The sequence below is a fragment of the Puma concolor genome, chromosome A1 (genome assembly GCF_028749965.1).
Source record: "Puma concolor isolate L17-30 chromosome A1, mPumCon1.1.hap2, whole genome shotgun sequence".
In the NCBI taxonomy this organism is placed as follows: domain Eukaryota; kingdom Metazoa; phylum Chordata; class Mammalia; order Carnivora; family Felidae; genus Puma; species Puma concolor.
Genome location: NC_141667.1, coordinates 77,172,659 through 77,200,542, shown reverse-complemented (window position 1 = coordinate 77,200,542; position 27,884 = coordinate 77,172,659). Strand labels below are relative to the sequence as shown.

Here is a 27,884-nt window from a genome sequence, read left to right as displayed (position 1 = left end):
TAAACAAGTCAGTAATTACTTCGAACAAAGTAAACATATGAGTGTTTGATAAAAGGTAGAGATTTACAAACAAATTCATTTATTAGAAAGCAAAAGGTACGAATAGAATGGAGGCAGTATTTATCAAGAAAAGTGTGGGAACTGGAACTGAATCAGGAGACTTCAGAGGATGAGAAGTACTCCTGCAGGTAAGGAAGTCAGTAAGAAGTAAACCACATTTTACCCCAGAATCTTAGAAATTAAGGGCAGTAGGTACCACTAAAAGCAGGAGTGAGATAAAGGTAAAAACAAGGGGAATGGATTGCAGTCTATATAAAATGTTTGATTCTCAAGTCCTCTCCCCATCCCCATCCCCATGCCATATAACTGACCGGCAAAAGACTTGGTTTATTCAGCTGGAACCCAACAACTGTAGATTTAAGAAAACGAAACATATTTGTGAGCAGAAAACTGAGTCCTTAACTCAGCCAGGAAAATATTGGCTGTCAGGCTTATTGCCCTAGGCAATAGGAAAATCCTGGGCACAGGGAGTTCAACAATTAAAGGGCTAGGTCTTTGAAGGGTACCCCAAGAGGAAACAAAACAGTTGAAAATTCAAACAACGCACAGAACTTCCAATCATCTTTTTATGTACATATTTCATTGGTGTACAGAAAAGTACACAAATCACAATACATACTGATGACTTTTCAAAGTGAACAGTCCTATGAAAATACCACTCAAATCAAAAATTAAAAATTGCCAGAAGATTAGAGGCTCTTTCATGTACTCATAGGATTTTCTAAAATATGGATCATAAAGTATGTATGTATTAAGGCTTCTTTTGTTTTTTGGTATGATGTTTAGAAAATTCACCCATGGTTTTATATACAACAATCGATGATGCCTTCTCATTGCTGAATAGCATTCTAGAATACACATACACAACTGGTTCACTGTGATATTGTGAATTGTAATGTACTTTAGAAATTCATGTATATGTCCCTTTGTAAACATTTGCATTTCTTCTAGGTATATTCTTAAGAGAAGAACTTATGTTTGGTATGCAACCAGGAGTGGAATTTCTGAATGAGGGAATATGTATATGTTCAGATTTTCATGATATTGCCAAACAGATTTATAAAATGCTTAAACCAATTTACATTTTCACCAGTAGTGGATGAAATGCCAAATGCTGTAGGTCTTTGACAACATGTATTTCCCTTTTTCATTTTAGCCATTCTGGTGAAAGAGTAATAGTATTGCATTGTGGTTTTAATATGCATTTCCCCAAAAACCAATGAAGGTGAACCCACTTTCATACGAATATTGGCCAATAGATATCATCTTCTATAGAACAGCTTCTCAAGTCTTTTGTCCATTTTTATTGGATTATCTGCCTTACTGTTGATGGAAATTTTTACATATTCTTTGTAGAGTAAAATCTTTGTAGAGTATTTCTATTTAAAAGATTGTCTGCTTTCATTTTTACTCTTTATCCTGACATTTGATAAACAGAAGTTCTTAATTTTAATGTAATACCACTTAATTTTTTTCTTTACAGCTATGTGATTTCTATCCTATATAAAAAAAATCTTTGTTTTCTCCAAGGCCATGAGATATTTTCCTATGTTTTATTCTAAAAAGCTTTATTGTCTTACCATTCACATTTAGATCTATAATACACCTAGAATTTGGTAGTTGTGTATATAGTGAGGTAGCGGTCAAGATTTACCTTTTTTCATAACGATATCTAATTGACCCAATATCACCAACGCCTAATTAACCCAGCTATCTGTTTTATTTATTATAAAGCTACATTGTTGACAGCACACCTATGTATAATTGTTTCATCTACCTCACCAGCTAACCCTCCTGCCAGTATAAATAACCTCTTCATAACAAGTAATACCTCTTGCTTTAAAGAATACTATACTTAAAATCACTATAGTTACACCACCTTTTCTTCCCACAGTACTTTTTCTATCCTTTCAATCTTTTCATGTCCTCATACTTAAGGAGTATCTCTTCCAAGTGATATACTGGATTGTCCCTCCTATCTGAAAATCTTTATTTATATGTATTATAATTACTACCATATTTATTGAGAAGCAATTCTCCATGTATCTCATGTTTCTGTATACCCAGCAAGCAGAACCACTGACTGATCTTTTTTCTATCTTTTCAAGGATATTTATACAGTGAACAAACAGCCTTGGATAATAGAGATAGTGTTCTTCTTGAAAGCAGAAGGCAAGTTTCCTTATAGTTTTGGAAAACAGAGATAGTGTCCCTCCTGGAATTGGGAGAAAACACATTTATTGTCAAGTATAATAAAGACAATGTCTCCTTCTGGATTAAAAGGTAAGCATGGTTACTGTCTATTCTAAGATTTATGTTCCCCTAGAGTGGTGTCCACATTCACTACCTAACTAGCTTACACTGTGCCCTGGCCACCCAGACTTTGATGGATCTGCCCTTCCCAGTTACATTTGCCTCAGTCTCAGTCCTGCAGGTCGCTCCCCTAGAACTCTGATGCAAACCTTGTCAACACCAGGTATTCTGGCTCATATGTTTTAAGGGCTTCAGTTCCGGTGGTGGCAGTGGGCCCTAGGGAAGACTGAGATGCACCTTGTTAAAACTGTGTGCCTCATGGCCGGGGACTGAAGACTGCCCACGACAGGTAGAGAGAGAAACTGCAGATGACTACAATAAAGGAAAAAGTAGCCAGGACACAACAGCTGGACACATGCAACACACACTGAGACACCTTGAAGTGTTAGGTTTTGGTGAACAGAGAGTACTACACTGCAGAGTACTAGAGGATCACTTCTTTATAAGGCCATTACTCTCAAGATCAGGAGACATAGCTGATCTATCTCCCGATCACACAGAAACAGACATAGAAAGTTAGACAAAATGAGGAGACAGAGTAATATGTCCCAAATGAAAGAACAGGACAAAAAAAAAAAAAAACATATCAAGAGTGAAATGAATGTAAGTAATATGCCTCATAGAGAATTTAAAGTAATGATCATAGAGATACTCAGCGAACTTGAGAAAAGAGTGGAGAGTATCAGTAAGACCCTTAAAAAAGAGATAAGAGAATATAAAAAAGAACCAACCAGAGATGAAGAACACAACAAATGAAATTAAAAATATACTAGATGGAATAAATAGCAGGCTACAGGAAGTGGAGGAACAAATTAGAGACTTGGAGGACAGGGTAATGGAAAGCAATCAAACTGAGCAAGTAAGGGGGAAAAAAGTATGCAAAATGAGAATACACTTAGGGAACTCAGGGACGCCATCAAGGGTAACAACATTCACATTATATGGTTATCAGAAGAAACAATAGTTGAATATCCCCTAATCTGGGGGAGGAATCAGACATCCAGAACCAGGAGGCACAGAGATCCCCCAACAAAATTAACTCAAGGAGGTCCATATCAAGACACACAGTAATTAAAATGGCAAGAAACAGTGATAAAGAGAGAATTTTAAAAGCAGCAAGAGAAATGAAGACAGTTACAAGGAAAACACCATAAGATTGTCAGTAGATTTTTCAGCAGAAACTTTGCAGGCCAGAAAGAATGACATGAAAGGAAAAAAATCTACAGCCAAGAACACTCTATCCAGAAACACTAACATTCAGAATAGAAGGAGAGATATGAACCAAACCACTAAACCAGCCCTAAAAAAAAATTGTTAATGGGGACTCTGTGAGGGAAAACAAAAACCACAAGTGAAAATAGGCACAAAGCAGTGAAAATATGTGTATCTCTAAAAATCAGTCAAGGAACTCACAAAATAAAAGGATGTAAACTATAACACCATATATCAAAACTGTGGGGCCGGGAGGAGTAGAGAATAGATTCAAACTTAAGGGACCATCAACCTAATATAGACTGTTATATGCAGATGTTATATACAAACCTAAGGTAATTAATAATCAAAAACTACTGATAAATATGTAAAAAATAAAGAGAATCCAAGTATATTATTAAAGAAAGCCAGGAAAATGTGAGAGAAGAGAGGAAGAAAAGAAATGATCAGATAAGAACTTCAAAAACAACCACAAAACAAGTAATAAAATGGCAATAAATACATACCTATCAATAATTACTTTGAATGTAAATGGACTAAATGCCCCCGTCAAAAGACATAGGGTGACAGAGTGGATAAAAAATGAGACGCATCTATATGCTGCCTACAAGAGACTCATTTCAGATGTAAAGACACCTGCAGATTGAATGTGAGGGGATGGGAACTATTTACTATGAAAATGGATATGAAAAGAAAACCAGGGTAGCAATCTTTTTTTGGACAAAGTAGACTTTAGAACAAAAACTATAACAAGAGAAAAAGAAGGAAACCATGCAATAATGAAGAGATCAGTCCAATAAGAAGATATAACAATTGTAAATATTTGTGCATCCAACATGGGAGCACCCAAATAAATACATAAAATGGTCAATAACAAACATACAGGAAATAAGCAATAGTAATACAATAATAGTAGGGGACTTCAACACCCCACTTACATCAATGAACAGACATACAAACATAAATTCAACAAGGTAGCAATGGTTTTGAATAACACACTGGGCCAGATGGATTTAACAGATACATTCAGATACATTGGATCAGATGGACTTGACAGATATATTTAAAACTCTGCATCCCAAAGCAACAGAATATACTTTCTTCTCGAGTGCACATGGAACATTCTCCAACATAGATCACATACTGGGTCACAAAACAGCCCTTCATAAGTATACAAGAATTGAGATCATACCATGCACACTTTCAGACCACAATGCTATGAAGCTTGAAATCAACCACAGGAAAAAGTCTGGAAAACTTCCAAAAGCATGGAGGTTAAAGAACACCCTACTAAAGAATGAATGGGTCAACCAGGCAATTAGAGAAGAAATTAAAAAATATATGGAAACAAATGAAAATGAAAATACAACAATCCAAATGCTTTGGGATGCAGCGAAGGCAGTCCTGAGAGGAAAATACATTGCAATCCAGGCCTATCTCAAGAAACAAGAATTATCCCAAATACAAAATCTAACAGCACACCTAAAGGAAATAAAAGCACAACAGCAAAGACAGCCGAAATCCAGCAGAAGAAGAGAAATAATACAGATCAGAGCAGAAATAAACAATATAGAATCTAAAAAAACTGTAGAGCAGATCAACGAAACCAAGAGTTGGTTTTTTGAAAAAATAAACACAATTGATAAACCTCTAGCCAGGCTTCTCAAAAAGAAAAGGGAGATGACCCAAATACATAAAATCAAGAGTGAAAATGGAATTATTACAACCAATCCCTCAGAAATACAAGCAATTATCAGGGAATACTATGAAAAATTATATGCCAACAAACTGGACAACCTGGAAGAAATGGACAAATTCCTAAACACCCACACACTTCTAAAACTCAATTAGGAGGAAATAGAAAGCTTGAACAGACCCATAACCAGCAAAGAAATTAAATCAGTCATCAAAAATCTCCCAACAAATAAGAGTCCAGGACCAGATGGCTTCCCAGGGGAGTTCTACCAGACGTTTAAAGCAGAGATAATACCTATCCTTCTCAAGTTGTTCCAAGAAATAGAAAGGGAAGGAAAACTTCCAGACTCATTCTATGAAGCCAGTATTACTTTGATTCCTAAACCAGACAGAGACCCAGTAAAGAAAGAGAACTACAGGCCAATATCCCTGATGAATATGGATGCAAAAATTCTCAATAAGGTACTAGCAAATCGAATTCAACAGCATATAAAAAGAATTATTCACCATGATCAAGTGGGATTCATTCCTGGGATGCAGGGCTCGTTCAACATTCGCAAATCAATCAACGTGATACATCACATTAATAAAAGAAAAGATAAGAACCATATGATCCTGTCAATCGATGCAGAAAAGGCATTTGACAAAATCCAGCACCCTTTCTTAATAAAACCCCTTGAGAAATTCGGGATAGAAGGAACATACTTAAAGATCATAAAAGCCATTTATGAAAAGCCCACAGCTAACATCATCCTCAATGGGGATAAACTGAGAGCTTTTTCCCTGAGATCAGGAACATGACAGGGATGTCCACTCTCACCGCTGTTGTTTAACATAGTGTTGGAAGTTCTACCATCAGCAATCAGACAACAAAAGGAAATCAAAGGCATCAAAATTGGCAAAGATGAAGTCAAGCCTTCACTTTTTGCAGATGACATGATATTATACATGGAAAATCCGATAGACTCCACCAGAAGTCTGCTAGAACTGATACATGAATTTAGCAAAGTTGCAGGATACAAAATCAATGTACAGAAATCAGTTGCATTCTTATACACTAATAATGAAGCAAAGAAAGGCAAATAAAGAAACTGATCCCATTCACAATTGCACCAAGAAGCATAAAATACCTAGGAATAAATCTAACCAAAGATGTAAAAGATCTGTATGCTGAAAACTATAGAAAGCTTATGAAGGAAATTGAAGAAGATACAAAGAAATGGAAAAACATTCCGTGCTCATGGATTGGAAGAATAAATATTGCCAAAATGTCAATACTACCCTAAGCTATCTACACATTCAATGCAATCCCAATTAAAATTGCACCAGCATTCTTCTCGAAACTAGAACAAGCAATCCTAAAATTCATATGGAACCACAAAAGGCCCCGAATAGCCAAAGTAATTTTGAAGAAGACCAAAGCAGGAGGCATCACAATCCCAGACTTTAGCCTCTACACCAAAGCTGTCATCATCAAGACAGCATGGTATTGGCACAAAAACAGACACATAGACCAATGGAATAGAATAGAAACCCCAGAACTAGACCCACAAACATATGGCCAACTAGTCTTTGACAAAGCAGGAAAGAATATCCAATGGAAAAAAGACAGTCCCTTTAACAAATGGTGCTGGGAGAACTGGACAGCAACATGCAGAAGGTTGAAACTAGACCACTTTCTCACACCATTCACAAAAATTAACTCAAAATGCATAAAGGACCTGATGTGAGACAGGAAACCATCAAAACCCGAGAGGAGAAAGCAGGAAAAGACCTCTCTGACCTCAGTTGTAGCAATTTCTAACTTGACACATCCCCAAAGGCAAGGGAATTAAAAGCAAAAATGAACTACTGGGACCTTATGAAGATAAAAAGCTTCTGCACAGCAAAGGAAACAACCAACAAAACTAAAAGGCAACCAACGGAATGGGAAAAGATATTTGCAACTGACATATCGGACAAAGGGCTAGTATCCAAAATCTATAAAGAGCTTACCAAACTCCACACCCGAAAAGCAAATAACCCAGTGACGAAATGAGTAGAAAACATGAATAGACACTTCTCTAAAGAAGACATCTGGATGGCCAACAGGCACATGAAAAGATGCTCAACGTCGCTCCTCATCAGGGAAATACAAATCAAAACCACACTCAGATATCACCTCACGCCAGTCAGAGTGGCCAAAATGAACAAATCAGGAGACTATAGATGCTGGAGAGGATGTGGAGAAACGGGAACCCTCTTGCACTCTTGGTGGGAATGCAAATTGGTACAGCCACTCTGCAAAAGTGTGGAGGTTCCTCAGAAAATTAAAAATAGACCTACCCTATGACCCAGCAATAGCACTGCTAGGAATTTATCCAAGGGACACAGGAGTACTGATGCATAGGGGCACTTGTACCCCAATGTTTATAGCAGCACTCTCAACAATAGCCAAATTATGGAAAGAGCCTAAATGTCCATCAACTGATGAATGGATAAAGAAATTGTGGTTTATATACACAATGGAGTACTACGTGGCAATGAGAAAGAATGAAATATGGCCCTTTGTAGCAACATGGATGGAACTAGAGAGTGTTATGCTAAGTGAAATAAGCCATACAGAGTAGGACAGATACCATATGGTTTCACTCTTATGTGGATCCTGAGAAACTTAACAGAAACCCATGGGGGAGGGGAAGGGAAAAAAAAAAAGAGGTTACAGTGGGAGAGAGCCAAAGCATAAGAGACTCTTAAAAACTGAGAACAAACTGAGGGTTGATAGGGGATGGGAGGGAGAGGTGGGTGAGTGATGGGTATTGAGGAGGGCACCTGTTGGGATGAGCACTGGGTGTTGTATGGAAACCAATTTGACAATAAACTTCATATATTGAAAAAAAAAAAACCAGATACATTCAGAACATTCCATCCTAAAACAGCATCATACACATTCTTTTCAGGCGCACATGGAACATTCAAGTGCACATGAATAAATCACATAGTAGGCCACAAAACAAGTCTCAACAAATTAAAAAAGATATGTCATAATATGTATCTTTCTGACCACAATACTATAAAACAAGAAGTAGACCATAAGAAAAAGTCTGGAAAGACCACAAATACATGGAGGTTAAATAACATACTACTACTAAACAATGAATGGGTCAACCAAAAAAATCAAAGAGGAAACCAAAAATTACATGGCAAAAAACAAAAAGGAAAACGCAACAGTCAAAATCTTTGGGATGCAGCAAAAGTGGTTCTAAGAGGAAAGTTTTTAGCAATACAGATCTACTTCAAGAAGCAAGAAAAATCTCAAATTAACCACCTAATCTTACACCTAAAGGAGCTAGAAAAAAACAACAAACAAACAAAACCCCAAACCAGCAGAAGGAAGGGAATAATAAAGATCAGAACAGAAATAAGTGATACAGAAAGAGAGAGAGAGAGAGAGTGAGAGAGAGAAGATCAATAAGACCAGGAACTGGTTCTTTGAAAAGATAACAAAATTAATAAACCTCTAGCCAGACTCATAAAAAAAAAGAATCAAATAAAATCATAAATAAAAGAGGAAAATAACAAATGACAGACACCACAGAAATACGAAGGATTATAAGAGAATATTATGAAAAATTACATGCCAGCAAATCTGATGACTTAAAAGAAATGGATAAATTCCTAGAAACATATAACCTACCAAAACTGAAACAAGAAGATATATAAAGCTTGAAAGACTAATTACCAACAATGAAATTCAATAAGTAATTAAAAAACTCCCACAAACAAAACTTTGCAAACCCAGAAAGAAACCCAAAACCAGAGGGCTCCACAGGTGAATTCTACCAAATATTAAAAGAAGAGTGAATACCTATTCTTCTCAAACTTTTCCAAACAATAGAAGAGGAAGGAAAACCCAAATTCATTCTATGAGGCCAGAATTACCCTGATACCAAAACCAGATAAAGACACCGCTAAAGAAAAGAATAATAGGTCAATATCTCTGATGAACATAGATGCAAAAAATCCTGAACAAAATATTGCCAAACAATTCAACAATACATTGAAAAATAACTAACCACAGTCAAGTGGTAATTATTGTCAGAATGCAAAGGTGGTTCAATATTCACAATTTAATCAATGTGATGCATCACATCAATAAGAGGATAAAAACCATATGATCATTTCAACAAATACAGGAAAGCATCTTACAAAGTATAACATTTATCCATGATAAAAACTCTCAACAAAGTAGGTTTAGAGGGAATATATCTCAACATAATAAAGGCCTTATATGAGAAAACTCACAGCTAACATCATCCGCAGTGGGGAAAAACAGAGCTTTTCCCCCAAAGTCAGGAAAAAGATAAGGATGTCTACTCTCACCACTTTATTCAACATAGTACTAGAAGTCCTAACCACAGCAATCAGACAACAAACAGAAACAAAAGGCATTCAAATTAGTAAAGAAGAAGTAAAATTTTCACTATATGCAGATTACATGATGCTACCTATAGAAAACTTTAAAGACCACCAAAAAAGCTACTAGAATGATAAATGAATTTAGGAAAGTCACAGGAGACAAAATTAATATACAGAAATCTGTTGCATTTCTATACACTAAGAATGTAGCAGTAGAGAGAAAAAATTAGAAAACAATGTCATTTACAACTGCACCAAAAATAATAAAATACCTAAGAATAAACTTAACCAAAGAGGTGAAAGATCTGTAACGTGAAAACTATAAAACACTGATGTAGGAAATTGAAGATGACACACAAAAATGGAAAGACATACCATGCTCATTGATCAGAAGAAAAAAAAATTTTTTAAATGTCTATACTACCCAAAGCAACCTATGCATTTAATGCAATCCCTGTCAAAACACCAACATCATTTTTCACAGAGGTAGAACAATCCTAAAATTTGTATGAAACCACAAAAGATCCCAAATAGCCAAAGCAATGCTGAAAAAGAAAAGCAAAGCTGGAGGCATCACAATTCCTGACTTCAAGTTATATTACAAAGTTCTAGTGATCAAAATACTATGTTACTAGTACAAAATAGATCAATAGAACATAATATAAAACCCAGAAATAAACCCAAAACTATATGGTCAATTAATTTTCAACAAAGCAGGAAACAATATGCAATGGGAAGGGGGTGCTTGGGTGGCTCCATTGGTTGAGCGTCGGACTTTGGCTCAGGTCATGATCTCACAGTTCATGAATTTGAGCCCCACATCAGGCTCGCTGCTGTCAGCACAGAGCCCACTTGGATCCTCTGTCTCCCTCTCTCTCCACCCCTACCCTGTTCGCTCCTTCTCTCAAAAATAAATAAAACATTAAAAAAATACACAATGAGGAAAACACAGTCTCTTCAATAAATGGTGATGGAAAAACTGGACATGACAGGTAAAAAAATGAAAATATGGACCACTCTCTTACACTATATAAAAATAAACTCAAAATGGATTAAGGACCTAAATATGAGACCTGAAACTGTAAAAATCCTAGACCTATCCCTTTGTAACAACTACTACTAAGATTCATCCTGTTTAGAGGATTTCTCCTGATTTCAGACAACAGTTATAAAGGTGTACAATTATAATGACAATTTCAACAAATGCAGGAAAGCATCTGACAAAGTACAAAATTCATTCATGATAAAAACTTTCAACAAAGTAGGTTTAGAGGGAAAGGAGGGAAATATGCAACCACTATAGACGAAAACCAGTGAATCATTAGAAGCTGATCTGATTTGCTTTGTTGATGAGACAGTAGAGTTCATAATTGCTTGTTAATGTGAATTGGCCAGAGCTGGGCTGTCTGAGGGCCCAGTTCCTCCTGCAGTCTCTTCTGTCAACCTTGGACCCAGTCTAAGACAAAAGTAAAACATCTAACAGTTGTTTTGCTTTAGGGTTGTGACCATCTCTGGAAGATTCCCCTAAGAAAGAAATTTTCCTATGTAAAACCATAAATAAGACATTGAATGGAATTTGGACTCTTAAAATGCCTCAGAAAAGGAGGTAAAATGATCTTGTGAGTGAGGCTTTGGACAACTTTAATGTACTTTGGGTGTAACTTCAATATACTAATGCTATGGCTTCAATTCCAAAATGTATAATGGGTAATTATATTTTACAAGCTTGTATTATTTATGCTTCTAAACTCCAAAAGTAAAAGTGAAACACATAAATTTTTACCCAAACCTGTGTGTCTGTCTCCTCTTGTATGGTCTAATGGAAACAACATAGAATCCCAGGAGGAGAAAGGGAAATCTCAGCTTTGATTACGGATTTAAAGGAAGCAGGGGTAGTAAGAGAATAGGATTTGAGCAATAACTCAATTCACCAGACCTTATGTCCAGTGAAAACATAGTCCCTTATTAGGGAATTGAGATTTATAGCAGATTAACCACCAATTAAACTCATTTGTTGCTCCTATACCTCTTGAAGTTCCAAACATCTGAGGTGACTAAATTTATGGCACACACAAATGGTACTTGAGATGCTATCTTGGACATTGCCAAAACCTTCTTTTTTATCCCATTAGGAACCAAAGACAAAAACCAATTCTCATTCATGCTGCAAGGCCATAACTATACATTTTCAGTACACCCTAAACCCCCCTGATATTTACTACAATGGGGTAGATAAGGATTTATTGTGAGTACCATTATCATCTGATGCCAAAAGCTTTCAATGATAGATAAATGTTCAGTAGGATGGAGAGTCAGAAGTCTCAGACTCAAAAGCTCTGACTTTGGTGTTATCACACCTTCATCAGCAAAGATGACTGATAAAGCCCAACAAAATCCAGAAGAATGCTCCTCAAGTTTCGGGGGAACTATGTAGACAGATTCACAATGCTCAGTCTCTCTGGCAATTAAAGACAAATTGTTGTTCTCCTTCCCCCTGACCAAAAGGAATTATAGCATAGCTTTGGACTCTGAGTATTAGAGACAGTAGGTGACTCATGTGGATATTCTACTTTAGTGGTCTTTTCTATCAGCTAACCTACAGTGAGTGTAATCCCGACCTACTTTTTAAGCTAATCAAGAAGCTATGGCATACTTCTTCCTGCTTTGAGGTACCACAAACCAAATGACCCATTGGAGCTGGAAATCTATAGAGATTTTGTGTACTGGAGCCTCTGGAAGAGGGAGCCAGCCTCCATTCAGGAAAATCCCTTGGGGTTTGGATTCACTGACTCCCTGAAATAGGTAAGTAGGAAAAACAACTCTTAGCTTACTACTGGCTTCTTGTCAAAACTGAAACCCTGACCCATGCAGTCATTGTGATTCTGTGGACTTATATTTCATTCTGGGATTCACCAATCAGATTCACAACTATTTGAGAGAACTTCCGTGTCAAGTGAAAATGGTATATTCAAGCCATAGGGATATTCATAAGAAATCTTGAAGTGCTTAAAGAAATACCACCAGTAGATCAAATAGCCCTCAGAAGACTGTGGAAATCTCTCTGACAGGAGCCTCCAGGAGGGATTACTGACACATTATTTATATGCACCTGAGGGCAGTTATCAGTATAAGAGTAATCCAATCAGAAAAGGTGGTACAAAATTTGTTCCTGACTTTAGTTGAAATAATCAGTGACACCACAGCCTTGGAAAACATTCTGATCAGCATCAGCCACTGATCAATACTAATTTGGATGACAGAATTGCCCAAAACTTCATCTTTTTAGCCCAAGGTAGAACATACACTATTGTTAATACTTTCTGTTTTACTGGATTAATAATTCAGGCTAATTAAAAAGGTAAATACAGAAACTTAAGGAGAAATCCATCTTGTTTTCTAAGGTAGACCATGAGGGCCAAGGGATTTATTTAGCTGGTTGGAGCCAAGATCTTGCCAGCATGGTTGAGGCCAGTATTGCATGTGGCCTTATCCTTTGTTTGAACTTTTGTTGATATTATCCTTATGTAAACACTGTAGGAAACTGAATAAATTTAGTCCCAATCTCTTGATTAGATTTATCAGAACAGCAAACAATATGGCAGATTCATGGAAAAATATTGTCATTATGGCCCTTAAAACAGCTATGTTTTGGGATTTTGGCCTATGTGCAGTCTGACAATGGTGTTTCCTGTTTCATAAAATCTACTCCATAACAGGCTGATAGTCAAAATTTGTGCATATTTTAACATTTGTTTTTATTTGGCCCACATGTTTTATGTTCCTCATTTCCTTCCTTTCTTGTTTTTTTTTTAATTTTAATCAAAATTTCCAAATTAATATTTTTTTACTTTTTTTTTTTTTTTTTTTTTTTTTTACTGTTACTGGTTGCCCTAAAAGTATTTGCATGTATCCTTGGCTTTTTACAGCATAAAATATATGACAATATTCATGACTTTCCCATTAATGCCAGAATCTTAAAACATTTAATACCAATTGCAACCTCTTTTGGAGAGCCAATTCTTAATACCTAGTAACTGAAGATGTACACAATAGCAATTCCCTTTTAATGTCTAAACCTAGATCAACTTTTACAGATCTGCACAAGTAGACACATACAGCCTATTCACTATGGCATTGTTTGGAAGAGTGAAAAGTTAGAGGTAACTCCATGTCCATTAATATGATAAACAGTGGTGTATTCATAAAATAGAATTCCACAGCATTAAATAGACAACAACATGAATGGGGTAGATGCAATTGGAAATGAAAGTGGGAGAAGAATATATGCAAGAAAATGTATGAATTTTAGAAATAGATTGTCCACAGATAGGCTTATAAGCAGTAAAAATATACAAACTTGTTTGGGAACATTGCACTCTAACTTTAGAATAGTGGCTATCTATAAGGAGTAAGGAAGAGAAGTGAGAGAGGGAACAGTGTAGAAGTAGAAAACAAGATGAAGCCAAGAAGGTACGTACCAAGACATATAATAATTAAAATGTCAAAAATTAAAAACAAAAAGAATCCTAAAAGCAGCAAGAAAAAGCAACTAGTTACATATAAAGGGTAAGGGAAACCCTACAAGGCTACCTGCTGATTTTTCAGCAGAAAATTACAGACCAGAAGAGAGTAGCATAAATATGCAAAGTGCTGAAAGAAAAAAAAACAAAAACAAAAAAACAAAAACAAAAAAAACTTCAACCAAGAATACTTTACCCAGAAAATTTATCATCCAGATATAGTGGAAAGAAAAAGAATTTCCCAAACGAAAGTTGAGAATTCATCACCACTAAACTAGCCTTGTAAGAAATGTTAAAAGGATTTCTTTAAGTGGAAAATAAAAAGGCAGAACTGGAAGGAATTATAAAAGGAAAAAAATTCACTGGTGAAAACAAATCTTTTTTTTTAATTTTCTTAATGTTTTATTACTTATTTTTGAGAGCAAGAGAGACAGAACATGAGTGGGGGAGGGGCAGAGAGATAGGAAGACACAGAATCCAAAGCAGGTTCTAGGCTCTGAGCTGTTGTCACAGAGCCTGACACAGGGCTTGAACCCACAAACTGTGAGATCATGACCTGAGCCAAAGTCAGATGCTCAACTGACTGAGCCAACCAGGTGCCCACAAGCAAATGTATAATAAAACCACAGATCAATCACCTATAAATCTAGTATGAAGGGTAAAGACAAAAATAGTAAAATTAATTACATCTAAAAAATTAGATAAGGGATTCATAAAATTTAAAAATGCAAAAGCATATATATAGAACATGGAAGGTAGAGAGTAAAAATATTGTGTTTTTAGAATGTGCTCAAATTAAAGCAACCATCAACCTAATACAGACTGTCGTATACTTAGGATGTTATATATAAACCTAATGGTAACCACAAACCAAAAAACTATAATGACATATAAAAAAATAAAGTGAAAATAATCCAATCATAACACTAAAAAAGTCATCAATTACAGGAAGAAAGGAACAGAGAAGAACTATAAAAATAAACAGAAAACAATAAACAAAATGGCAATAATTTTTATAGGTAATTACCTATCAATAATTTTTTTTAATTTTTATAATATTTTTTTAATATTTATTTATTTTTGAGGGACAGAGAGACAGAGCATGAGCAGGAGAGGGGCAGGGAGAGAGGGAGACACAGAACCTAAAGCAGGCTCCAGGCTCTGAGCTGTCAGCACACAGCCTGACATGGGGCTCCAACCCACAAGTTGTGAGGTCATGGCCTGAGCTAAAGTTGGATGCTTAATCAACTGAGCCACCCGGATGCCCCACCTATCAATAATTACTTTAAATGTAAATAGTCTAAATGTTCCCATCAAAAGACACAGTGTGACTGAATCTATCAAGAAAACACTTATATGTTGCCTACAAGAGACACATTTCAGACACATGAAAAGATGTTCAACATCACTCATCATCATGGAAATGCAAATCAAAACCACAATCAGATATCAATCCACACCTGTCATAATGGCTAGAATCAAAAACACAAGAAATAACAAGTGTTGGCAAAGATGTGGAAGAAAAATGAACCTGTGTATGCTGTTGATGGGAGTGAAACTGGTGCAGCAAATGTGGAAGACAGTATTTTTTGAGGTCTTCAAAAAATTAAAATTAGCATTAGTTTATGATCAGGTAATTCCACTACTGGCTATTTATCCAAAGAATACAGAAACACTGATTCAAAAGGATATATGCCTCCCTATGTTTATTCCAGAATTATTTACAAAACCAAATTATAGAAGCAGCCCCTATGGGTAAAGAAGATGTGATAGAATGTGAAATATGATGGAATATTACTCAGCCATAAAAAAGAATGAAATCTTGCTGCTCACAACAGTATGGATGGAACTTGAGGGTATAATGCTAAGTGAAGCAAGTCAGTCAGAGAAAACAGATACCATAAGATCTCACTCATATGTGGAATTTAAGAAACAAAACAAATGAACAAAGTACAAAAGGGACAAAAAAAAAACCCAGACTTTAAATACAGATACCAAGCTGGGGGTTGCCAGAGGTTGGGAGAGGAACATAGTGAAATAAAGGGGGATTAAGAGTATACTATTGTGGGGGCGCCTGAGTGGCTCAGTTGGTTGAGCGTCCAACTTCAGCTCAGGTCATGATCTCACGGCCAGTGAGTTCAAGCCCCTCATCGGGCTCTGTGCTGACAGCTCAGAGCCTGGAGCCTGTTTCAGATTCTGTGTCTCCCTCTCTCTCTGACCCTCCCCCGTTCATACTCTGTCTCTCTCTCTGTCTCAAAAATAAATAAACGTTAAAAAAATTTAAAAAAAAAGTATACTATTGTGATGAGCACTGAGTAATACATAAAATCACTGAAAAGAAAAATAAGATAAAATAAAATAAAACTTGAGTAAATGCTATTACTCCTGCTTTATGTTTATTTGAAATATTTCCTAAATGCATATAAGAAAACTTTATATAAAAACTTCAAAATGAATACAATGAGCTGAAAAGGTCTACCTGCGATTTTAGTTGCTGTGGTGTGTGTTAATACAAACTGATTTTCTATATATATAGGCAAAAATTCAGAAGCTCCAATAAGAACTAAAGATTCTGAAGCTTTGGTCAGAGCTAGGCATATAAATACTGGATCCTTCATCAGAACCTGAAATAGAAATAAGTCATATTCAAATTATTTTATGTTGTTAGGTAAAGAAAAAAGATTTATTCACTCATATGTTAATGACCAATCAACAAAATTTTACCTTTCACAATCTAAACTGGAAATGCATTATTATATGTATAATATATATACGTATATAATATACATGTATATGTATTATATATATATATATTGCATATATATATAAAATGTGCATATATATATATATAAATTTGCAATTCACCAGTATACAAATACTGTTAAAGACATGTAGTGTTTAAACCATTTTTATTTGTAATTCTACCTCTATAATTTTTATTTGTAAGTCTGGCCATTTGCTAGGAAACTTAAGGGAAACTAGATGCCATTAACCAGGTGTCTAAAATGCCCCTTTACTTTTATCTACTTTTTCCTTAACAAATTTTTTTACTTAACTAAAAAATGAAACAAAGATACTTTAAGCAACACTCAAGGAAAATCACTAGTATTACATACAGTTAAGATTCTATAATATTTTACTCCCGGGAATTCCATACGGAGTAAAGTCATTTAAATTCTGCATTTTAGTCAATTTTTTGGAACTTACTGAGAAACCTGACAAAGACGTATAGTCATGGTTTACTATTACCTATTATACTACTACACTATACATAGTAATTAACATGACAATAATTAACATTAAAATATTAATTTTCAAACAGATTTCTGTATTTCCTATATATGTACATATCTTTGAAATTTTCAGTGGTGTTTTATTTGTATATTCTTAAAATAACTTAAATTTTTTTCCTAGTCCTAAACACCAGTTTTTTAATCTAAACATATTCTGTATATTAATTTAACTCATCTTCTGAATGCTATCTAACTTTACAAAGTGTGATTCCACCATACTCGTCCACTCCCACAGCATTAAATGCTTAGGCTCAGTTCCACTCCCACTGTCACAAACAAGGCTACATTAAACATCCCTATGCATGCGCCATCAACGACTAGGGTAGAACGCCTTTGGAAATACATATTCTAGAACGGGATTGCTAGGGCATTGACATTTAGTACACTTCATTCCATCATTTCTCTGGAATTTTTTTCCCAAAACAATCCCACCATAATGTAAGAGAGTTCTATTTTCTTCATGTAGCAACTTATACTTTTTATAAAATCCATTAGAGCAATATTTTCAGTTCCACATTCCCTTCCAGAATTTTGCCATTCTCTCATCAGGAGGCAATGACCTTGGAAAAGTCCTTTATGACTGTCTCAACAAAGCATGTGATGCAGCATGACTTCTGATGTTGGGTCATAAAATGACAATCTGACTTCTGCTATGTACTCCCACTCTCTTAGGACTCTGGCCTTGGAACTCTTTCACCATGTTATAAGAAAGCCCAGATCAGATGGAGAGGCCATCTGTGGGTATTTCAGCAAACAACCAGTATCAAAAGCTAATATTTGAGTAAATAAGCCTCCAGACGATTTTATTTTCCAGACTTTACTTTAGCTGACAAGTCGATCTGAAAGGGATAAGCCATAGAGTACCTTAGTGGCTCAGTGGGTTAAGTGGCTGACTTAGGCTCAGGTCATGATCTCATAGGTTGTGAGTTCCAGCCCTGCATCAGGATCTGTGATGGCAGCTCAGACCCTGGATGCTGTTTCCTATTTTGTGTCTCCCTCTCTCTCTGCTCCTCCCCTGCTCTCTCTCTCTCTCTCTCTCAAAAATAAACATTAAAAAAAGTATATTTGAAAGGAGCAAGCCCTGACAAAACTGCTGATTAATGAACAAAATCATGTTTTATTATTTTTAAGCCACTAAGTTTTGGGGTGGTTTGTCATGTAGCGGTAGATAACTGGTACACCCCACATAATCACAAACACTTGATATTATTAGCTGGCTTTTAAAATTTAGCCATGATGGGGCGCCTGGGTGGCGCAGTCGGTTAAGCGGCCGACTTCAGCCAGGTCACGATCTCGCGCTCCGTGAGTTCGAGCCCCGCGTCAGGCTCTGGGCCGATGGCTCAGAGCCTGGAGCCTGTTTCCGATTCTGTGTCTCCCTCTCTCTGCCCCTCCCCCGTTCATGCTCTGTCTCTCTCTGTCCCAAAAATAAATAAATAAACGTTGAAAAAAAAAAATTTAAAATTTAGCCATGCTGATGGATGTGAAGCAGTGCCACGATATGCTTCCTTAAATTCAAATCCAATTGAACATTTCTTCATGTAATTTTGTACTTCCTTAAATTCAAATCCAATTGAGAATTTCTTCATGTAATTCATAGCTATTTAGGATTTGTTACTGTGTGCAAACTGTCTATTCATATTTTTATTAGGCTTTCTGAAATTCCTACGCAGATTTTCCAATAATTTCTTGTTTATTCTAAATACCAATCTCTTGTTGGGTTGAAAGAACTGTCACTCATCTTTTAACATTGTCTACGGTCTCCTTCATAGACCCGAAATCTTTGATCCATAAATTTTTACTTCGCATTTTACAATACTGCAAACTTGTTTAACCTTTCCTACCTCTATGTCACAAGATATGTCTTTCACGGTTTAGCATTAACTGTGTTGTTTTTTTCTAATCACATTTTATTAACCTAGAAATCACCTTTGTGTATGATATGAAATAGAAATCCAACTTCATTTCACCATACAGAGAACCAAACTTGTCATCACATCTACTGAGCAACTATCCCTGCAGTGCCTATTCTATCACGTGGCAAGTTCTTATATATATTAGTCTGTTATTGAGTTCTATCTTCCATTCCACTGGACTATACCATGGTTTTATATGAAATGGCAGTATGTATTAGATAAAACAGGCAAAATAAGGAACAGAAAACCTAGCTTTTACCATGGCTCTGCAATTGATTTTTGGAACAATAATCAGCAAATAGCAGTCTCTACGTATCTTATTTTTAGGCGGTATTTTATAATACACAAGAGTACACAAGAGTAATGGCATTAGAGTCAGGCATGTGAGAGGTTTTTATATTCTTTTTTTGAGAGGTTTTTATATTTTTAACTTCAATTTGGCCAACCCTATGTGTCTTTTGTCTGTGTCTATGTGTATCCAAAGATATACATGTCTTTGGAGAAATTACTCATTCTCTTTAAATTACTGGTTCATCATCTATAAGATAGAAATGATAATATCTATAACTTCAAGTGATCCAGAGAATTGAATATATGTAATAATTTAATTTCTGCCATATAGAAGGTACCCAGGAAAGAATACAAATCATTTTCATAAGTTATAAAATAAGAAGGTCACACTAGATTATTAGATTTGTTGTTGCAAACTATGGTGGGCTTTAAGTCATTTGGAGGGTATAAAACACAGATTGCCAGATCCTACTTTCAGTAGGTCTGGAGTAACCTAAGAATTTGCATTTTTAACAAATTCTCAGATGATGATGATGATGATGGTGGTGGTGGTGGTGGTGGTGGTGGTCTAGGCCCCACACTAAGAACCACTGTACTAGATCATTTTTGTGTTTGGACTCTTTAGAATTAAAATGAACAGACTCATAATTTAATCCAATTGATGAAACTTATTATAATGTTACACTGTAAAGAGAGAAAGCCAAAAATACTTTCTAAGTAGCTGAATAATTCAGCACTCATAAAGAAACAACATCATTCAGACTCAAACAGCAGCTTATCTTGTCTCCATTGCTTTGTCTTAATTGCTTCAAAGGCCCAGATATTCAGTTTCTTTCTGTCAGCTTATTGTGTCTATATCTACTTCTATTACAGCTACTTAGTATATTCTCTCTCCATTTGCTTCTCTGTCTCAATGGCCTTTTCTCATTCATTTTCTTGATGTCAATTTATTAAAGCTCCCTTCTGACTATTTATACTCTCTTAAGAAAGAGAAATTAGTCAGTTTATAGCAGGTGTCCTGATTGGATATTTTTCTCAAGATATTTGATAAGTTTTGGGGAAATCTAAATATGGCTGTCTTGGGCTCAAGTGCTGATCTCAGACCTAGTTTTAACTAGGACATTTAAACTACATCATATAGAACATGGCAATTAATGCACAACACAACACTTCTGGGTTTCTTCAGAAAGGGCTGTGGGCGCTTTATTCAGAAAGAACATGTGAGCATAGCAAGCAAACACTCAGAATGCAAAGGACCTTTCCAATAAAATGTCCAGGCTTTCCTTTTTAAATAAATAAATAAGTAAATAAGTAAATAAATAAGTAAATAAATAAATAAATAAATAAATAAATAAATAAATAAATAAATAAATATTCTTTTCTTAAATATAAATATGGGAGGCAAAGAAAAAGGCCAGACATACAAATCAGTATTCAAGGAATTTCATTAGTAAACTCAGGCTTAATTATGGTAGATGTTGATATACAAAAGGAGAAATCAAATTAGTTCTTTACAGTAGCAGATAATTTTATGCAACAGCCATATCTTGTAGTACTGTGGCTCTCAGCCCTAGTCCATTGCAGAGTTGGTCTAAAACCAAGGTCTTTACCATACCAGAGGAGGTTCATGTTGGTCTGGGAAGTATGATTTCAAACTAGACTAGGTACTCCTTAATGTACTTAGAGTCTGAAATAAGGACAGGATCAGCAAAATATAAAGTATATGGAAGAGTGGCCACAGACAAGTAGACTAAGGTTCAGGACAGGTCTCGAGTAACAGTGGGAAAGAAATGTTAACAAGGAAACTAACGCAGAGCAATGAGGCAAGAGAGGAAAGAGTTCCTAAAGACTCAACCAAGGTTCATTGGAGATGGGGTGTATAATGTCCCAACTAATTGGGGAACTTTTTCTTTTATGTGATAAAAGCATTAATCTACTTCCTACCCTAATCAAGGTAGCATGACAAGAAACAATGATCTTGCCAATAAAAGGCCTTCGTGTCTACGAGCAAATAGGAGGAAAACATAAGCTGAAGAGCACACCAATAAACTTCCTTGAACTTCTCAAGTGGTTTACTGATCACTTAACTTCTCCCTTGCTCTGGTCTTCATTCCTTATGATGAAATATCTATAGTTAGCCATAGAAAGTAATGCTTATCTTTATTAAATCTGCCAATAAGAGTACAATATCTCATGTAGAGAATGCTGTTTTTTTCAAGTTTAAAAATGTTTCAGCCCTCTATCCTGAAATTTCACTCACTCTCCTTCCACACCAATTTATTTGGTCAAACCTAGTAGACAACTCAGAGACTGAAACTAGTATATTATGTCCCAACATAAACACAAGCAATAAATATATTTTTAAAAATTATGTTACTTATGTCAAATGTAAATTGATTTAGTATCTATAATAGTAATTTACTTGCTTTCCAAGGAAATTCAGTATTTTGACTACCAATAGAATAATATCTAAATACTTTGGATCCTAGCTTCCTTTGATAGATTCTGTCATCCACTTATAGTCAAATACAAACAATGAATAACACTTTATATTTGTTTGGTCTTTATCGTTCAAAAAGTTCTTTATTATCATGATATTCGTTGACACTTCTTTGTCCACTGGAGTTTTAGTATGTAAATGTCTTCCCTGTTAATAAGGTGTGAAACTTTAGGTAGGAGATGAAGAAAAAGAAGGTAAAAGTGCTGATCTCTCTCCTCCATACATTTAAAAAGTTTTCTCCTATAAAATCTTATTCCTTGGGGTGCCTGGGTGGCTCAGTCAGTTAAGCCTCCAACTTTGGCTCAGGTCATGATATCACAGTTCATGAGTTTGAGCCTTGAGTCAAGCTCTGTGCTGACAGCTCAGAGCCTGTAACCTGTTTTGGATTCTGTGTCTCCCTCTCTGTCTACTCCTCCCTCCCTCCCTCCCTCCCTCTCTCTCTCCCTCTCTCTCAAAAATAAAGATTAATTTTTTTAAATTTTATTCCTTACCTGCTTCCAGCCAGTCTTAATTTCATTTTTTTCTTTTCCCTGACTTATTTCCTAATTTCCAAGCTTTCTCTTTTTATTCTTTTAAAATATACTTCTAATCTATTATATTCTGAGAGCTACAGACTATTATTGCTGTTAGTCATTTTTCTTTCTGTTCTTCAAGTTAATGCCATTGACTTTTTATTTATAACTTTTCATCTCATGGATATTATAACTTTATAAAAATGTTAAGTATTTTGTCTCTGTTTTAGCTTGTTATCTTTTATTCAGGCCCATTTTTTCTATTTTTAAATTAAAATTATCTTTACTAACATTTGAATAAAACTATTGTGTTTCCTTAACTAATTAATTTTCTAAAATATATAAATAAGGAACAGCAAGAAATATGGTAATAGTAAAGAGAATTCATTCTAAAAATAGCCACTTCTCTGGCTTTTAATTAAAATTTATGATAAAAAGACTTGTTTAAAAAATCTATGTCTAGAAAATCAGGAGATGTGTTTTTTAACTAGCTGTTAGTAGTCTTATGATGATGGTGATACATTTCACTGATTGGAATAATTTGCTTGCTGGAATTATTTTATGTCATTTCTTATATTAGGAGCTTGTAAACAGACATTGAACTTCAAGCAAATAGTACCAATTAAGTCTCATGAACCAGAAAGTATTGAACTATAGGATTAGTAATGCAGGAAGACAACAGATATTTATTCCATCAAATTTTTCAATTAGTCTTTTAAATTTATTTTCTAGTTGATAACCCACTCTTATCAAGATAAAAAGAAAATCTTATGAAGTTTTCCCCTATATTTTTGGTGTACTTTCCTTCCCTAAACTAAAATCAGAAATATCTCAAGAAGGCATTCATATTTATTATGTATTTATTGAGTTTTTATGATGGGCTATGCGGTAATCTATACACCTTACATTCCTATGAAGAAGGTGCCATTATTGCACCAGTTTTTTAGAGGCTCAGAAAGGTTAAAATACCACATTTCATGGACTCTAAGATGCTATCAACAGTAAGAAACACCATTATTTTATGCACCACCAAGAAAAAAAAATTACTGCCAATAACAATGCAATGCTTTAAGGAAAGTCCTATACTATGCAGATATTAGTTTCACCAGCTTTTGAAATATATTAGATCTACTAAGAAGGACTTCCCAATTTTTCCTGACTCAGTTGCACAGTTCGGCACGTGGTAGGCAGTCCTTTATCAGGTATCTTAATAAAAGAACAATAATGCTATCTCCTTTAGCAGCTTTCTTAATAAGAGAACAATAATGCTATCTCTACTTATGGGACTCCTTTACTTAAGTTTCATAAAACACTTGGATGTTATTTGCAAGAAAATGTGAACTAGCAGTCATTCATTCAACATCAAATGTTTGCTTTACTAATATCAAAATTATATTCTGTTGTTGTTTCTTTCTAGATATATAATGACTTCATAACTCAATGCTTAAATACTGCATCATCTTTTTGAAGAGTTAACCCAGCAGTTTCGCCTACTATGGACAGTCCCACTAAAGTATATAACTTACTTAAGGTAATGATAATATGAATGGCCATGACCATTTTACCCATACTTAGCCAACACCTACTATGTCACAATCACATGCTGCTTTACAGTTATTTCAAGACTCCATCAATTTAATACCAACCCAATTTTAAATATGCTAAAATGTAAAGGAAAAAAGTGTGTCTTAGAATCAAAGAAATATGGACATTTACATTAGGTCTCACTATTAGTGAGTGCTATATAATATCCCTGCTGAGTAGTCCTACTAGTGGTCAGGCCTACTAACAGATAAGAACCTATGGATGAGGAGAGATCTGATGTATCATTAGCCTTTTACCTCTTGGATAACCAATAGAGCACAAAGAGAAGGATAGAGCTTGCTCTCTCTAAAACTTTTTACCAAAGGAGAATAGGATGCTACTCCTCAGTGGTCAGCATCTCTAGCATCTCATCTGACTTTTAGGCTTAGATGAAAAGTAACAGACCCTACTGAAGAAAATCTCTCTGCCTAAAAGATCTACAACAGGCAAGCATAAACTCACCTTTAGTTCCACTTTCTACTCATTTCCAGAAAGTCATAGCATCTCTAGTCCCTGCCTGATAAGGGGTTATAGCCATTATCCACTGCTCAACTCCACTCTTCCTTGCATGAATTCTTTAATAAGCTGCATTGCTTACTTAAATGGCTCATAATTAACCACCAACCTAGCAGAAAACACTGCCTGACTCCATTATTATCAGGGAAGACATGCCCTACTTTAATTTCACCAACATGGCTTGCTCCGTAGCTACATTTTGTTAAGAAACGGAGCTTTGGCAGGTGCTACCCCATGAAATAAGGCAAACAGCGGGATTTTTTCTAATCTACTAGGCTTCCTAAAGTATGGCGCATTATCCCTGTTTTCTTTCTGAAACTCAGCCTGGTACATTGTTAAAGGAAAGAGCATAAGATACATAAGCTTTCTGTTGGATCCTAGTATTACATGTCCATATGTAGGCTTTAGAACATCTGTTAGAACATCTGTTTCCCCATATTTTAGGCTTTAATTTCTTTTCTTTATAAAAAAAAAACCAAATTAATGCATATTTATTTTTAAGAGAGAGAGAAAGGCAGACTGCAAGCAGGGGAGGGGCAGAGAGAGGGGGAGACAAAGAATTGGAAGCAGGCTCCAGGCTCCGAGCTGTCAGCACAGAGCCCAACACAGGACTCAAAACCACAAACTGTGAGATCATGACCTGAGCCAACAAAGTCAGATGCTTAATCAGCTGAGCCACTCTTTAATTTCTTTTCTTTAAGGCCCCAGAAGCGCAAATCATGTTGACATGTGGAAGGTTTTTTCTTCTTCATACACAATTCATTGTCAGTAGCCCTGTATTTTATAAATGCCAAATAATTCTTTAATTGGTTCTTACAGTTGGGTCTCATATGAATAAAAAAATTACTATTTATAATACCCAGAGAAAACCTATAACACCCGAGTCATACTGCCTTTTCAACTCTTACCCCACTGTAATCCATTTTTTACCCAAAGTCATGTTTTAAACTTCTTAAAACACTATTTCCTTGCCTATATGAGTGACTTCCTATTGCATTAAAACCAAAATCTAAAGTTCTTACCATGCCCCACAAGGACCTTTGTGACCTAGCCTCTGCTTACTCTCTAACCTGTTATTCGTTCATTCTCCCCACCAAGCAACTATGCTCCAAATACTCAAGGCTTCTCTGAACTGAACATTCTTAAAACTTTGCTGCTCCAAGATGTTTCCACATGTGTCTTTTATGCCTGGAATTTTATTAATGACCATTCTTCACATGGATAACTTCTTCTCTTGTTTTAGGGTATTCCATTTAAATGCTCCCCATTCAGTTAAACCTACATTATTACCCCATAACTAAAGTACATTTTATGTAGAATTTTCCCTACACAATTGTTAATCAGTTGTTTTTAATCTCTGTATTTTTTAATGTTTATTTATTATGAAAGAGAAAGAGAGTGCAAGCAGGGGAGGGGCAGAGAGAGGGAGAGAGAGAGAATCCCAAGCAGGCTTCGCACTGTCAGCACAAAGCCCAACATGGGGCTAGAACTCATGAACCATGAGATCATGACCTGAGCCAAAATCCAGAGTTGGACGCTTAACAGACTGAGCTACCTCTAATCTCTGTATTTTTTAAAGTCTGAAACCTACACAAGAATATAAGCTCCATAAAGGCATAGGTGTTAGTTTCCATATATCCTCAATATAATTCTGCCCACAAAATAAAGGATACTTATGAAAAGGAGAAGAGAAAGCAAATTGAATGTAGAATCACTACTTAGAAGTTTGTTTGTTTGTTTTTATTAAACCCACTATGTCTGTATTGTAGGCCTTTTTTCTCACCTAGAGAAGCAATGAATTTTTCTCCATTTGAAACTGAGATGAAATAATTTCCATAAAATACGATGTTTTCATGAATATTTGTTAACTTCTAGAGTTCTCTTCTAAGTCATTTAAACATAATAAAAAGATGTTAATACCTATAAGTCTTACGTATTTCTTCAGGAAAAGAAGAAACACAAAATAATACAAAAGTAAAATTAAAAGAAAAGGTAGAAGGAAAAAAACTAGTACCATCCTCTGACACTAGCCATGTTCCCAGAAACGTCACTTAGGTAAGGCGGGTCCTATTTGCCATTATCTGTAAAATGAGTAAGTTAATTAAGGGCTTAAGCCCCCTCAGATTTAAGTTGAACACTTTATGGTTATTCTTTTAAATCCACTGTTAGAAAATATACAGGTCAACTTAATTGGACTGTTCATATAAAATATTTTACTTTACCCAAGTATTAGCAAATAAATCCTTGATACTAGTTCCAAGTTCCTTATCTTTAAACTTGTTGTCAAACGGATGAAGCTGTTTACATTTCTCAGCTTTTATCTTTGCTGTACCTATAGGTTAACAAGTAAAAGAATCTTATGACACATTCAAACAATTAAAACATACATACAAACATACGTACACATCTTAATAGTTTTTCTTGAAATGGCAAGTGAGCTACTTTTGAACAAGCTAAAGTCAATCTAAGTAAAAAGCAAATTCTTCTAAAACAGTGCTGTCATAAAGAACATTCTATGATAATGAAAACTTGTCGTAGCCGTACTGTCCAATACTGTAGCCACGAGCTCTATGTAGCTATTAAATACTTGAAATATAGCTCCTATGACTGAGTAATCTTAATTTACTTTGAAATTTAAATAGCCACACATGGAAAGTGACTATAGTTTTTGACAACACAGCCCTAAAATGTAAAAGAGTCATCTTTGACATTACTAAAAATATCTTGTGCCAATAAAATGTACTACCATTAGGAGAGTATTTGATTTCTCTAATGTTACATGTATTTTTTAGTGTTTCCAAAATAATTTTAATAGTTATTACTTTATCTTACAATAATTCTTTCAGGTGGTACATGTATTAAATAATGCTAGGTAAATAGATTTAAATATATTTCTTTTTAAAGAAAACTTATGAACTCTACCTTTTTTAAAAAATGACAAGAAACAAAAATATATACTAATGAAAGTTTGGCACATAAATAAAATAGTATTTGGCAACATGAAGTTTCATGTGTTCAAATAACACTAGCATATGTCATATCTCCATGACAAAAAGAAAAGTAGTTCAGCCAAATTC

At 35.2% G+C, this 27,884-nt stretch overlaps 1 protein-coding gene across 2 annotated transcripts in view; it reads right to left on the bottom strand.

Annotated features, from left to right (window-relative positions):
* Positions 1 to 27,884, bottom strand: part of SLCO6A1 (solute carrier organic anion transporter family member 6A1) — a 100,774-nt gene that overhangs the window by 55,030 nt on the left and 17,860 nt on the right. For both annotated transcript variants that reach the window (XM_025924550.2, XM_086691041.1), the window contains exons 6-7: positions 27,030 to 27,139; positions 16,678 to 16,822 (exon numbers count right to left, since the gene is read on the bottom strand). In XM_025924550.2, the coding sequence (XP_025780335.1) occupies positions 16,678 to 16,822; positions 27,030 to 27,139 (255 nt within the window). The remainder of the gene's footprint in view (positions 1 to 16,677; positions 16,823 to 27,029; positions 27,140 to 27,884) is intronic.